The sequence below is a fragment of the Nelusetta ayraudi genome, unplaced genomic scaffold (genome assembly GCF_046127955.1).
Source record: "Nelusetta ayraudi isolate G7.1 ecotype Tasmania unplaced genomic scaffold, CSIRO-AGI_Nayr_v1 ptg000011l, whole genome shotgun sequence".
NCBI lineage: Eukaryota > Metazoa > Chordata > Actinopteri > Tetraodontiformes > Monacanthidae > Nelusetta > Nelusetta ayraudi.
Genome location: NW_027466061.1, coordinates 6,480,893 through 6,495,665, shown reverse-complemented (window position 1 = coordinate 6,495,665; position 14,773 = coordinate 6,480,893). Strand labels below are relative to the sequence as shown.

The 14,773-nt window shown below is 43.2% G+C and overlaps 1 protein-coding gene across 1 annotated transcript; it reads left to right on the top strand.

Annotated features, from left to right (window-relative positions):
* The first annotated feature begins 1,201 nt into the window (after positions 1-1,201).
* On the top strand, positions 1,202-5,927 carry LOC142884573 (LIM/homeobox protein Lhx1-like). Its single transcript, XM_076020311.1, has 5 exons — positions 1,202-1,794; positions 2,263-2,483; positions 3,162-3,436; positions 4,163-4,319; positions 4,591-5,927. The coding sequence occupies exons 1-5, from the start codon at positions 1,625-1,627 to the stop codon at positions 4,995-4,997; spliced, it is 1,230 nt and encodes a 409-aa protein (XP_075876426.1). The 5' UTR covers positions 1,202-1,624; the 3' UTR covers positions 4,998-5,927.
* Positions 5,928-14,773: the final 8,846 nt, after the last annotated feature.

The following is a 14,773-nucleotide window of genomic DNA, read 5'->3' as shown; positions in this document are numbered from 1 at the left end:
AGAAAAAAAAATGCAAAATAAACATTTCATCTCAATTGTTTAAAAAAAGAAAAAAAAAGAATAAAAAACAGACAACAGACCCTTAAAGGGATATTTCGTTTGTTTTTTGTTTTTTGTTTTTTGCTTTGTTTTTACGTTTCTTTCATTTTTCGGCTTGAAGTCTAATCAACACTGTCATTACTCAAGACAAAACGAAGCAATAAATAAATAAATAGATAAAAAAAATAATAATAATAAAAAAAACGGTTGGTGAAAAGTTAAAATAAAGACATGAAATCCGTCCCCTGGGAGCTGAGATATCAGGCCGTGCCAGAGATGGAGAGACCCTCTATCATCTCCCTTCAGTGAGCCACCGCGCTGCGATAACATCGGAGCCGGGGACAGACCACCATTAGCGATCCTTGTCCTTCCCGCGAGAAATGAGGAATAATGCCGGCGACCAGCATTAATCCCTGTGTGTGTGTGTGTGTGTGTGTGTGTGTGTGTGTGTGTGTGTGTGTGTGTGTGCGTGCGTGTGTTTGCGCGCGCGCGTGTGTGTGTGTGTGTGTGTGGGGGAGAGAAAAAGCCTGTGTTCGGCATGTTCATCCGTCCTCTCTGCGTTGTGCAGCGGAGAGGCCCGGCCGGCGCTCGTCATTTGTCAGCTGCCACTGATGCAGTTTCCCACACCGAGGGGAAGCTAAAGGGGATAATTTATTCATGTGATATCATCAATGAGACTCGTCGGGCCATCCTGGAGAGAAAGAAACTGGGAAAAGTGGCCCAAATGATGAGGGAAATAAGAATATTATTCTGCCTAACTGTTGGACTATCTCAGATTGACTATCATTATTTTTTAATGTTAAATGAAAATATGAGGAATGATGCAGTGTTTTGTTTCTCTCTCTCTTTTTTTTTTTTTTTTTTTTTTCAAACGACGCTCCCATACACTTTACTCCCAAAAAACACTTTATTGTTGCAACTGTTACAATTTAAACTGAAAACTGTTTAGTAAGAATTTAATTTCCATTGACATAACATGAAAACATCTCCATTCATTTAATTCCCTTTTCCAAACAACCTACCACCAAATGCTGGCGTCCATGTGGGAGAAAAACTAACGAGAACGAGAACCTCCTCCTCATTGGCTGTTCTATTGGTGACGTCGCCGCCTCCTTAATGGGCAATAGGCTGAGCTTTTAAAGAAGGTGCGTTCGTTTCTGCGCTCACGCCAAACGTGAGAGCTCGTCGCCGCCGCCGAACTGGGATACACATGCACGTGCTGAGCGCGTGCCCACTGCCGTTTCCCCCGTCTATGCACGCGGGACGTGTTCTGCTGAGCAGAGACAGGCGGCATTTTCTTCTCTAAGAAAAAAAAAAAAAAAAAAAAAAACTCGTGTCCGGATCTTGACCGCGATGCTGTTTGTGGGATGCGGCGGTTCCCTGAGCAGCGGTGCCGCGCGGCCGCACGTGGATGGTTGTTGACCCGGAGGAGCAAACACACCCGCGGGTTGCTGCTGATGACGGGACGCTCCTGATACGTTTGGACGCGTTGGATTTGTGAGGTGATCAGGACGGTGTCGTCGTCGTCGTCGTCGTCGTCGTCTGTGTTTTCTGGGGGATTACAGCGACCACCTGCTGGCACGCGATGCTGTACTGCGCCAGCTGCGAGAAGCCCATCGTGGACCGGTTTCTGCTCAAAGTTCTGGACAGGCCGTGGCACATCAAGTGCGTCCAGTGCTGCGAATGCAAGTGCACTTTGACGGACAAGTGTTTCTCCCGGGAGGGGAAGCTGTACTGTAAGAATGACTTCTTCAGGTGAGACACCAGCTGCACCTGCAGCAGCACCAGCAGCAGGGATGCCATGTCCAACTCTGGCTTGATGTTCTGATTTTTTTTTTTAAATCTATTTATACGGGGGGCGGGAATCTATAATAATTGAAAAACAACTATTTCATTCAAATTAATCGTATCCAAATCTTCTAATATAAGATTTATACATGCTAGACGGCTGTTATTCCTGATGTCCAGGGCCTCTAACGGCCTTTGACGCTGTTCTTTGCATTTCTTCGTTGAGACATAATAATAATAATAATAATAATAATAATAATAATAATAATAATAATAATAATAATAATAATTCAGTTGAATTAACCACCAGGCGCATGCAATCAATGTCTCACTATTTTAATTTGACCTCCGGGTTTATTTAAGCCCTGAAAGCCTTTGATTGAAACACACCTCCAAACGGGCCGCGACACACAACAGTTCTGTGTTCTCCAACAGGAGGTTTGGCACCAAGTGTGACGGCTGCGCCCAGGGGATCCTGCCCAGCGACCTGGTGCGCAGGGCCAAGAGCAAAGTGTTTCACCTCAACTGTTTCACGTGCGTGATGTGCAACAAGCAGCTGTCCACCGGGGAGGAGCTCTACATCCTGGACGAGTTCAAGTTCGTGTGCAAGGAGGACTACCACAACAGCAACGGGAAGGACACCATCCTCCTCTCGGGTCAGTTCCCAGCCAAACCAGCCGTCGAAAATCGAATTGTTTTACTAAGAAAAAAATAAATAAAATACAATAAATGCATTTATTTTTCTGGACTTGACATTTTTTGGTGTCATCGTGGGGAAATTTTGTTTTGGACTAAAATTCCAGCACACATCCAGAAGAGGAACAACATGTGTAGACGGCGTAAACAGGAACAAAGCCTGTCAATTGCACATTGGCCAAAAAGCGAATCGTAATGAGCGAGGTTGAAGAACATAAAATCAAAATTTGAAGAAGAAAAATGCACGAATCTATAAGAGTAGCTGCGAATAAATACATCCTGGTCTTTGGGTTAATTGTTGTTGTTGCTGGCTGCTGCTGACTGAAAAATGCAGCGTATACACTGAGATCATAAGGTCAGCCTCGTGTTTACAGTGCTGAATAGATAATCTATCATTTAATTCAATGTATAGTCACGTGACTTTTATTTAGTGTAATTTTATTTCATTAGTGTAACAGGGAAATAGCCATATGATTGTCTATGTCTCATCTTTGTTTTTACATAAAATAATAAATAATACTTCGCAATTGGCTTTAAACCGGCCACAGGGCTGCTGCATTTTTCTTAACACAATTCGCATGAATGACATCACTTTCTATACTGCGCTATTAAATGTGCGACCCTTTCTCCGCGCGCAGTGACGACGTGCAGCGAGCCGAGCCTGTCCCCGGACTCCCAGGACCCGCAGGACGACGGGAAGGACTCGGAGACGGGCCACCTGTCAGACAAAGACCCGGGCAGCAACGACACGGACGAGCAGAGCGCCGTCGGGAAGCGCCGCGGCCCTCGGACCACCATCAAGGCCAAGCAGCTGGAGACACTGAAGGCTGCGTTCGCCGCCACCCCAAAACCCACCAGGCACATCCGGGAGCAGCTTTCGCGCGAGACCGGCCTCAACATGAGAGTCATCCAGGTAGAAATCAGCCCTTGTAGGGCCACTAAACATGCGGTCAATTAACCCACGACGAGGACGCTTAAAATAAAAAAATAAAAAAAAATAAATAATAGATTTAAAAAAAAAGATTATAACAGCCGAGCAATGGGCCTTTTAAAATGCTTTTCTTTTCTTCTTTTTTTAATTGTAATCTAAACGGTTTCATTTTCCGGTTCTTTTTGTTTCCTCACATTGCAAATTAAAATTTCCACCACATTATTTCTACTCCCACCGTGCTTTAAACCCACTGGAAATTTAAAATGAATTTTATATTTTCTCCACGGTGCATCTACAACAGAAATTAACGCGAAAAAAACAATTATTGCACACCATGTGTGTGTCTATGTATATATATATATATATATATATATATATATATATATATATATATATATATATATATATATATATGTATACATATATATATATATATATATATATATGTATATATATATATATGTGTATATATATATATATATATATATATATATATATATATATATATATATATATAAATACATATATTTCATATCTGATCTGATGGTTTTCAAAAGATCTTTATGAAGGATCTGATTTTTTTTTTCTTATTTATTTGTATCCTAATCTTACAGTTGTTCATGTCTTCTTCTCGTATTCTTTGGAGAGTATAACCTCGCCTGATTATTTGATGTCGATCATTTATTTTATTTACTTTGCTTTTTGAAGGTATGGTTTCAAAACCGGAGGTCCAAAGAGAGGCGCATGAAGCAGCTGAGCACCCTGAGCGGCCGCAGACACGTCTTCTTCCGCGGCCAGAGGAGGATGAGGGCGCTGGGAGACCGACTGGAGGCAGACGAGCTGGGACACTTCTCCTATTACGGAGGTGAGGAACAGTGGAGGAGTCAGCGCAGATCGCTAGTCTCTCTCCCGCCCTCCCTCTCTCTATTTTTGATGATGAACGAGCTCACTGGAGTCAATTAAACGACGCTCTGCAGGTTTGCTGTGTAATTAATCCACCTCTTCTACCAGTCTTTTATGCTCTGTTGACTCAGAGGTGGGAGGGGAGAAAATAAACAACACACAGGCTCTGTGAAAATTCCTACGCATATTTTGAAGTAACGCTCACTAATGTGGATTTTTTTCTATGCTGGCAGATTATCCCAGCGACTACTACGGCCCAGCGGGGAACTACGAGTACTTCCAAGGTCCCCCACCCTCCCAGGCTCAGACCCCCGCCGACCTGGGCTACGTGCCCTCGTCCGTGCCCGCCGGCACCCCGCTGGGGGTCATAGACCACCACCAGCACCACCAGCACCACCAGCAGCACCAGCACCCGGGCCACCACCGCCCAGGAGAGCTGCAGTGCTTCTCCGACGGACACCACCCGGCGGACTCGCCCAGCCCAGAGCCTCACGCGCCGGGCTCAGGGCGCAGCATGTCCGGGGAGCTGTGCGGGCCCGGACCCCCCTACACCAACAATGTCGGCGCCCTCAGTGACGGCGGGTACACCAACCAGCTGTCGCAGCCCTCCTCGGAGATGAGTGAAGGCACCGCCTGGTGATGCAGGCCACGGACAACTGCAAGGATGCCTGATCAAACAGTTCCCTATTTATTTATTTATTTATTTATTTATGTATTTACTTATCAATTTATTTATTTATCTAATTATCTATTTATTTATCTTCCACTTCTGTCCAACTCTCCTGAAGTATTTACAAATCTCTATATTTCTATGTTTGCTATAATTGTTTATTGACCAGCCAGTCAGTGGTGTTTCAAGTAGACCGTGTCACTCCTCCTCCTCTTCCTCCCGTCCGAACATTCGACGCCGGGCCTCATTGGCAGAGCAATAAACCAACCCATTTACAAGTCTGTTCTGTCACCCTGGTAGTGCAGTAAAGGCCGGGCCGTGCGACGCTGCACTGCTTTTCCCCTTTTGGTGGCAAAAAGAAAAGTGGCGGAACAGCATCCTTCACAGAACTGAAAGAGTTTTTTTGTTTAATTCATTTAAAAGCCGGAAAGTGGTTGCAATGTTCAAGGTGTTTGACCAAAAACCTTTCTCAGGAAAGCATTTTTTTTCAATGGAAATTTAATTTCAGACAGGCACTTCATTATTTATGACTATTCTCATAAACCTAAAACAAATCTTTGCCTTTAAAAGGAAACCTCTAGCAGTTTGCAACATTTCTTCACAAACATCGAGTTAAATACGACACGGGCCCAGTTGTGTATGATCAGTCGACTGTTTACTCAAAGCTCCAGCGTTCAGGGGTCAAGAAATGCAGAAAGCCGTGTTTAGTCATGAAAGTGAGGGAGGATTCTGTGATTTTATTTGGGACACCCACGGAAAACTTTGTTCTCTGTGATCAAAACGGCAGCAACAGCGGCTGCAGAGATTCTTGTTTTGGTTTAAAATCCTCAATTGTTCCACCCGTGGCACTGACGTTTACGACCACCCACTGTATAATAAAGCTCATAATGATCATTGTCATTGGTTATTCGCAGTTCTCAAGTCTGACAGAGTGTTTGTCATGCTTGCACGCTGATCACTGCATTGCTGCTTTATATATCAACATACCTTAAACAAATCAGATGAAATATGCTAAGATCACAGCTATATGCACAAGTTCCATATGTTTGTTTTGGAGTCTAATTTTTGGGGGAGTCAAGATGAACTGTATTTTCAGAGTATTTTGATCTTAAATTAACTGCCAGCTTTAAATCTCAACTACATGTAGGCAGTTGTTGTTTTCTTTGTAAATCTCTTCAAGGCTCATTTGTTAATCAAGCAAAAAAAAATTGAAAGAAAAGACAAACATATACACTTTCATTTAAGTCCAAAGTTACAGTCATTGTGTTCCATTCACTCCTCAGCGCAACCCACTTTAATAAACAGTTTTCCTTTGATTAACAATCCAAGGGTGTGAAACCCTTTGCCCAAGGCCGGTCTCACACGCTCCCCTGAGGGGGTGTCAGCTATCTGTCCGCTTCAGCACTGTCAACAAAGCTGTGGCCACGCCCTGTGTGCTTAAACAATCTGAAAAACAATCAATAAACTTTCAAATTGGACAGCGGCTGGTCAGCACTCTCCTCACACCACCGTGCAAATGTTAGTTAGCCGTTAAGTTAATAAAGTGGCTGGTGTCTGCTCACTGCCGCGAGGGAGAAACACGTGACATCACTCGAGTTTTCACGTCAAAACTGGTACTGAACGTTAGGGAAAAAAAGAAAAACAAACATGCTCATTTCAACACCGATGGAAAGAAATCTGTACGTTCATACTGTTCCTCCTTTCAAATATGTAAATACACATATAGATTTATCTCACTGTGTGTCCATCACACATCAGATGGAGTCACACAATATGTTTTCTTTCCCCTGGTGGCTGATGGCAAAGGAAGGAAGAGGAGGGGGAGGCACAGAAAGGAGGGCTGGACGAGTCGCTGAATGTCTGAACAGCGAGCAGTGAATTGGTGGACATGAAGGGGCAGGTCAGAGGAGCTCTCTGGGGGAGGGGCCGAGCGAGAGGAAGAGGATCTGGAAGCATAAATTGCAGGCACACATTCATTTTGTAGTGTGTAATCCCAGCCAAAGGCTTCCATAGGAATGTGTCTGGGATTATGTTTGGTTGTTTTGACGTCTCATCTGTTGGAGGCCAAAACAAGGAAGCCAGCAGTCATGGTGGAATGAGGTGAAGGAAGGTCAAACCTTTAGCTGAAGGTCGCATGTTGTGTGAAATTCCCTTTTGCTGCGTTTTCTGACATTAATGTATCTTGACTGCCAGCAAACTCCCCAGAAAAAAGTCCCTCGTTATGTATTTGTTTTACTGCACTTTGCAGATAATGTGTGCTAAAATGCCCAGTTGCAATGGAACGTGGCCCTTTGTGACATCACAAACATACATTAGTTCTCCCATATTAGAGAAAGCACCGCCAGCCCAGCCAGGTGTTTGTTCTCTGGGCCGACTGCGAGCACCAGTTTCAGCAGGAGGGGTGCAAAAAGAGCATCAAATGGGACTTCTCTTTTTATTTTTTCTGGAGACCTACAGGCTGCTCAACTGAGGTTGAGATGTGACAAAGATGTAAAAAATAAATTAGGACCCTCCGCAAAAGCAGCTTTGCTGCTATTTAATTAGGACCTTTTGGACTACACAAATGTTACAGTCACACATTCTGGAATTATGTAAATAACTGACCCCTTCTTTTGTGACAGAGCCTCTTACACCCTCCTCAACAAGCCCATGCTGTCACAGTTATAAAACATCCTGTCCTGGTTTATTCTAACCTGACACTAAGGTGAAGCAAAGCAGTCAACTCACTCAGCCCTGGTTGTGCAGGACACTTTGAATAAGAAAAAAGAGTTTCCATTCCATCAGAAGTAACTGGTAAGGTGAATTCATGGTGTTTGGTTCATTTCTACAGCAGGAGTTAATCCTTGCGGATACTCTTAGTCTGTTTTTTGTTTATTTATGTGTTTTTAAATCTTATTTACCTGCCTCTTGCAGTTCAATGTAGGAATATTAAAAAGTGAAATTAATTAAAGAGTGAGGATTAAGAATTACCTTTTTTTTTTAAAAAAAGCACTGCCTGTGAAAAAATTCCAGACATCCAAACAAATGCACCTTTGATGATTCAAACGGCATCATATTCTGTCGATCAAAGCATGTGTCCAGAGCGACAACGTGTAAATGTTTGGAGATAATGTTAAGCCGTTAGTCCAGTTAATCCCTGTTTATCTGAACAAAATGCCGTGATTAAAAGAGAGATTTGCAAGTCAAACAGCCGAGCCGGTAAATCAATTTAAATCTAGATGACAGCGATTGTGGGGACTGTGGGTTTTGTTTTTTTTGTCCAATAGTGAGTGATTCTGCAAGTTATGGACACATAGTTTAAAGCTCTAAAGTTCATGTTTGGAAAGTTGTTTTTTTTTCCTCCACTTCTGGAAACAAGTCATCACTGCACTGGACTCTGCACAGTTTCACACAAGTAATTCTAATTTCAAAACTGGTGACTGGGAATCGTGCAGGGTTTCAGGCAAAGTCAGTCGCAGCAAGAAATTCATTATGCGTCACTGCATTTGCTTCACTCTCAGGCTGTACTCTCGCAACACAATTGTCAAAAGAGAAAAAGTCAAATGTAAACCTTGTTGCAATTAACTTGCCGGTAGAATTGCTTTTCCCCTGCCAGCGTGAAACAGAGTAAAAACTATATCAAAATTAAGGGACAGAAATATTGCATAACCACAGAAAACACATCCCGTTTTACATCACAGCTATTCTCACACTGCCACGAAGACAATGCAACAATAGATTGTGCAAATGAATAAGGGTCACAACACAGAATGATGAACACAGAATAGGTGCAAGCACCAACTATGTAAATCTGGATGATCTGCGCTGGCCTCTGTATTCTCCTATTATACCTATTTTCAAATCTAAATCTTACTTGAACTCAGATTTGGCCTTTTCGCTCGCTGCTGTTTTCTTTGGCGTCCCTCGCACAATCTGGCCTTATTCCCTAATTTCACTCTTCACGCCTTTTTTTTTTTTTTTTGCTCCAGGCTTAGTCAACCACTTTCTTCATGAAAATCATTCACACATACAATTTTATAATCAATGCCCACAGTAATAGGATTCCTCTGGCCATGGGCAATTAATACAGTTTTTCCCTTTTTTCCCCCCTCCATCCCCACCCTCCTCCTCCTCACCACCTCCCCCCTCGCTGATCTCAAAGCTACGAGACGTTGGCTTCCCCTCATTTACATATTTATTGCATTGGACTCAAATCTGGCGAGTGATTGATGTGGAGCCTGCCTCCTGAATTTTTAGCGGCCTATTATTATGAGAGAGAGGGAGGGGGCCGCTGCACGTCAGTGTACTTTTGATTAAAGTTGAAGAGGACAGAATTGTGAGTGTTCCCCCACCTACTTTTCCCCTTCCAACTGTGCTCTAACAGCAGGACCACGATTCCAGCATGTTATTGATGTTGACAAGTCATTTGCTTGCAAAAGCCGGCACGGATACGCCTCTTAAGATTGCAATCTGCCTCTTCTTGCTTGCTTGTTTTTTTTTGTTTCATTTTGTTTTTTGTTTTTTTGTTTTTTTGGGGGGGCAGTTATTGAAGACTGTGCAGTCTTTTTCCTAAAGATTAACACAATTATTAATAATCAATTAATTAATAATTGCATCCCCTCAATTCATGAGGCATACTGCACTCAATTAACTGACAGTTTTACAAGCATTAACAATCAGACTTACACAATTCTGCCACTGCGTAGTTTCACTAAATATAATTTCAACAATGCAGTATTCACAAAAACAAAAATGACCTCAAATAGCATGCTTTAAAGGCCCAGATGATTTAATGACATATGAGATTGTCATGTGCTATGATACATACTCCGGACAAATGGACCTGCTCTTTGTATGAATATAAATATCTGTCTTATTAGCAAATAAAAATAAAATGTTTACTTGACGTTAATGCCCACGTGGATCAAAAAACACAAACGTGTGTTCTCTATTTGAGTTAATGCCAAATGGATCCCTTTAAATGTTACACACTGGGCCTTTAAATGTCATCTGGAGTTATAAAGAGGCATTTGTTCCATCCAATTATATTAAGAGTATAAGAGACATTTTCCAAACCGAATTCTCTCTCATGACAATGGTGTGGTTACATGCATCATAAAAAATTGGATTTAAATATAACCAGCCCAACCTGAAGTATCAATGGGAACATCACAGTGCACAGCATTATGGGAACCCACAAATTAACCTGATCACTTAATGTAAGTGGAACAATCTGATCCCTCATTTTGAAAGAGTTCAATCACATTAACCCCAAAAAAGATAAAACCATGCAAATGTAGCTCTTGTAAAGACAGACAGACACGCAAAGCTCACACAAGCAGACAGTTATCAATCAGTGCAAAAGTGTGTGCACATGTATCTGTGACATGGTAGACAGCCGCGGGGTGGGTGGGTGTAGTAAGACTAGTCAATAAACAGCTCAAGACAGAACAGCTACAGCTCAGCAAAACAGCCTCACTTTTCATCCAGATGTGTTGCATTCAGTTTTAAAGCACAAAGTAAAGAAAGCTCATTGGACTTATCAGGAGAAGCACATCTACCTGAAACGAAGGTCTTCTTGGGGCCAAACAGAGGCCGGTTCAACTGTAGTCACTGAGGGTACCTGGATAGGAGGTCTGACTGGAAGCCGGGCTTGAATAGTCCTCTTAATGCTCCTTTTGCACCTCATGCATTGAGGAGGTCAATGAAACCAGGAAACACCAGTCCAGCACTGTCAAACTTCTGTGATCTTTCAGTGTTTGTGCTGGAGTATGAATCAAAATACGTAGATCTTGGTCTGTTTCTCTCCCAATCTTTTGCAGCATTGCCACTGCTGAGACAGTTAATTGGTAATTGGTGAGATCTCCTAATAAACGTTGACATTGTTTTTTTTAACCTCCTAGTAAAGTTCAATCATACTCTCTGACCCAGCCCTGTCTTCATCGCCAATGGGAAGTGACTCTTATCTCCAGCACCTCCATCTGTCACTCTTTCGTTAGTTTTTGAAACTTATCGGCATCACCAGCAGCTGGATTTAAATGTGATGTCAACTCCCCACCCCCTTCCTCTCGGTTTGATACCTTTGTCCTTTAGAACCAGAGGACATTGCTCCCAAATAAACCCATCCACAGGCCCTATGAGAGGCAGTAAACCAACATTTCCATAGGGACTTCTCCCCTTTACACGGTCCACTGCTGTGCCTGTAATGCATGCATTTTAATGTGCCTCACCTCTCCAAACAGGCGGTCCTGGCCTGACCGCTGTTTGTATTCAGATATAGACTCTCTCAACTGGCAACTCTATGCACAGCATAACTCATCGTGAGCATACCAGTGGGGAGTGTGGAGAGCACAGCGACCAGTATTAGATGTAGGTTAAGAGAAGAAGCATCATGGCTTTACAGCCTCAGAAGGTTCAGAGGGAAACAGGAATGAGTGAGAGCGGCTTCACTGGTTACTGAAAGAGCTTTAACTGTCCACACAAGGTAGAGGAAGTTTCTGCACAAAAACAAAAGCAGTTGAGGCATCACCACCTGCAAGTTCTGCAGAATAATCTCTTTTTCTAACTCTATTGAGCTCAGACTCACCGCAAACATGGACATTGTTTTCTCAGCGCTGAAAATTGTTTCCTCAAAGTCTGTTTCCAGGATTTGCTGTAAATCTGAGGCACACATTCGATGAGGTTTTGCAAGAAAAGGCCTCGCTGAGTGGAATGTTTAACAATCAGTTGATTACTGATTACTGATTACTCCTTTTAAAAAAGTAATCTAATTACTTCTTTAACTATTTTGTTTCATAAGTAATCAGCAATCTTGCTTCCTGCACATAGCGTACAACAAACCACAATATTCTTTCATTGAGACGAGATGAACTCAAAATAATGTTTGTATTTCCAGCTATCAAACGCAATTGTTGTTTTGTATTTTTTCCGCCACCGTGCTTGTTTTGATGCGTCGTCGCAAAGCAGTGGCGTTGCATGCACGGCTGCATCATCAATCTGCAACATCATTGTTTCCGGTTGTTTTTCTAAATTTCAGACATTTTGTGGATAATAAGACATTTTAGCTTGCAAAATATTTCAGAAAACGAATGGAATTATTACTTGATAAAGTAATTATAACATAATTACCATTTTTGCCAGAGTAATCCCATTTATTTCTATGTCAAACATAAAAAAAAAAAACATAGTAAAAACAAGTCTGAAAGTACAGGGAGCTCCTTTGCGCAGATTCACTGGTAAGTAAACATTTGTGCTTTTTTTGTGAATGAGGTAAAATGACAAAGTGTTTCTTAATCGCGCTCACTGTGGTAAACAAAAGCCTGTCCTGCTAGCTCGTTCTGAAACACCCAGACATTCAGTGCCAGTCGACTCTGACCGCTGACTTCCTTGCAGCCCGGCCTTGCCCGCTTCTCCGCTCGTGCCATGTGAGCCTGTCATTACTCCTGTAATTTCCGAGCCAGTCGCTGACCTACAGCAATAATGGTGATATATGGCTGCTGACCTTTCCCTCCATCCCATACCGGGCAACCTTCAGCGGCGCGCCAACACGAGCACCCCGCCCCTCCCCTTCCTCCATCAAGCCCTTATCAGCGCCTCCTCCCCCCACCTCTCCACCCACAACGCTCTGCCCCCCCCCCCATCCCCCCCGCCGCCCCATTTCGTCTTTGGCTCGATGTGCTCGCCTCGCCACACTCCGGTGGCTCCATGAATGTTAATGTTGGGATGGCGGATGAGGGAGGGGTGGGGAAGGTGGTGGTGGTTGGGGTGGGAGAGTGTGGGTAGGGGGGTTGTGCATGTTGCAGCAGCATCACCTGGTCTCCCATGCACAACTATGAGGAACCTTTGCCATAGTTAAACTGTGTTAGCTGAGCATAACAGCAAATCTGTTACCATGTGCAGGCGGTCGGGAAGCGCAGCTTTTAAACAGAAGAAAAAAAATAAGACGTAAATATATCTTATGTGTTGAACACAGCTTTGCAGTCCGCTTGTGAATTAGTCCTCCTCTTTGCCGTCCCAGCCTTCCTAGTCAGCCTGTGTCTACCGCAGCTCTGACAGATTGAGAATGTGTATATTACGTGGCAATGATCACCAGGCGCCGCCGTCTTTGACCTCCGGTGGCACGTTTCAAATGCAGATGGAAGATTAAGCCTCTCATGCAGCTGGCTGACAGGCGGCCTTCCTGCCCCCAGAGAGATCACTCGGCCTCGGCAGGTCCCTCCATTTCAAACACAATACATTCATTCAATTTGTGGCCGACGGTGTTGGTTTGCAGAAAATCCGCTTCATTATTTTGAGTCTATCATACAACTAGTGGAAGTGGTGGGATTCACGGTGGCAAACATCACCCTCCGGCATGAATTTAACACAGGAGAAGGTTCAGATGAAACAGCCAAACCAGGACTCATATACCTTTAATGAAACATTCTTCTAGGAAATGATTGTAATTGAAATTAATTATTTTTATTCCGTTCAATTTTCTGCCTCATTTTTCTAGTAATTGTGATCGTTAAAGGACTTTATGTTCACATTTTGATTTTACATCCAGATGTTGGCACCACCACTTTACAGATGACATTGCAATTGATTTACCCTCTGATATAGTATTTCAACTCTGGTCAGTAGGAATATAAAAGAAGGAACTCAACTGGCATCAAATCATTTTCCAGTTATACAAAATCTTGAAGGTTAAGTTAGCGCAACTTGTCTGGTTTGTTTCGCCTCTTGAAACATCTTCAAGACACACACACACACACACACACACAAAAAAACAAACAAACAAAAAAAAAACAACAGTCCATTTGCCTGAACATCACTTCAAGACTACAATGACCTGAATGACTGAGAACCATAAAAAAAAGTGGATAGAAATGCATTTCAGAAGTTAAATTGTGTCTACGAAGTATATGGGAAAATGCTTTTTGGTATGAATGGCTGCAGTACTGTAAGTGGCCAGCGGAACAAATAAAGCGGCACCATATTGGAAGTCCGTTATCTTGTTCTAGCCATCGTCCATGGACCTTACATGTCGTCTACAGTCATTTTAATGGCAGAGAGCAACAGTACTCTGCAGGTTCATCGGCTCTTACCAGGTCACATTAAGAGGCAACTCAGTGTGAATAGCCTGCTTGATGATTTCCAATAGGTTTGAAATGTTAAAAGGCAGGCAGGCAGGCAGACACACAGAGATGAGATGAGATGGGCTCTTCAGGCTCCTCCACATAGAGAGATGGAGAGCAACTCATAGTCAGCCCCCCCCCGCCCCACTGCACCCTACCTCCACTGTTGCACGCACCCTGCTAATTGGAATCTCACAACTGGGTCACGGGCATTGTCTCTCAAGTGCCGTCGAGTCATTGAGACTGGTGAATGTGGAATTACAGTCGGCTCAGACGGCTGATTGAGCCCCGACGCTCTCCGCTATCTTAAAGCCTCGGTTTCAATCTCATCGCAGACACTGATTTGGCTTTTATGGATTCGCACTTCCTGCTGCGCTCTGTTGGAGGAGGCAGCCTGAAGGGACAGTGAACATAGAGATTCAGCTTTTTCTTTTAGTAAAATAATGAAAAGAAGCATTATGCAAAGTTTTTTTTTTCACAACCAACCACGTGTGTCTGTAGCAGCGAGCAAAGCTGTGAACATAGTACCAAATAAATTAGCTCTGCTGAGCGAAGAGTTTTTATCGGATGATTAACTGTGCGAGGCTGCGATCCCAAAAGAAGGCAGGATGCACCTTCTCAAGTTCACGCAGGCGTCTTCATTAGAACAAA

Excerpts from the sequence above, each read along its gene's own strand:
- LOC142884573 (XM_076020311.1), top strand. The coding sequence starts at position 1,625 with ATGCTGTACTGCGCCAGCTGCGAGAAGCCCATCGTGGACCGGTTTCTG. Across the intron at positions 1,795-2,262 it reads TGTAAGAATGACTTCTTCAG|GAGGTTTGGCACCAAGTGTG; the intron begins GTGAGACACCAG and ends GTTCTCCAACAG. Across the intron at positions 3,437-4,162 it reads TCAACATGAGAGTCATCCAG|GTATGGTTTCAAAACCGGAG; the intron begins GTAGAAATCAGC and ends TGCTTTTTGAAG.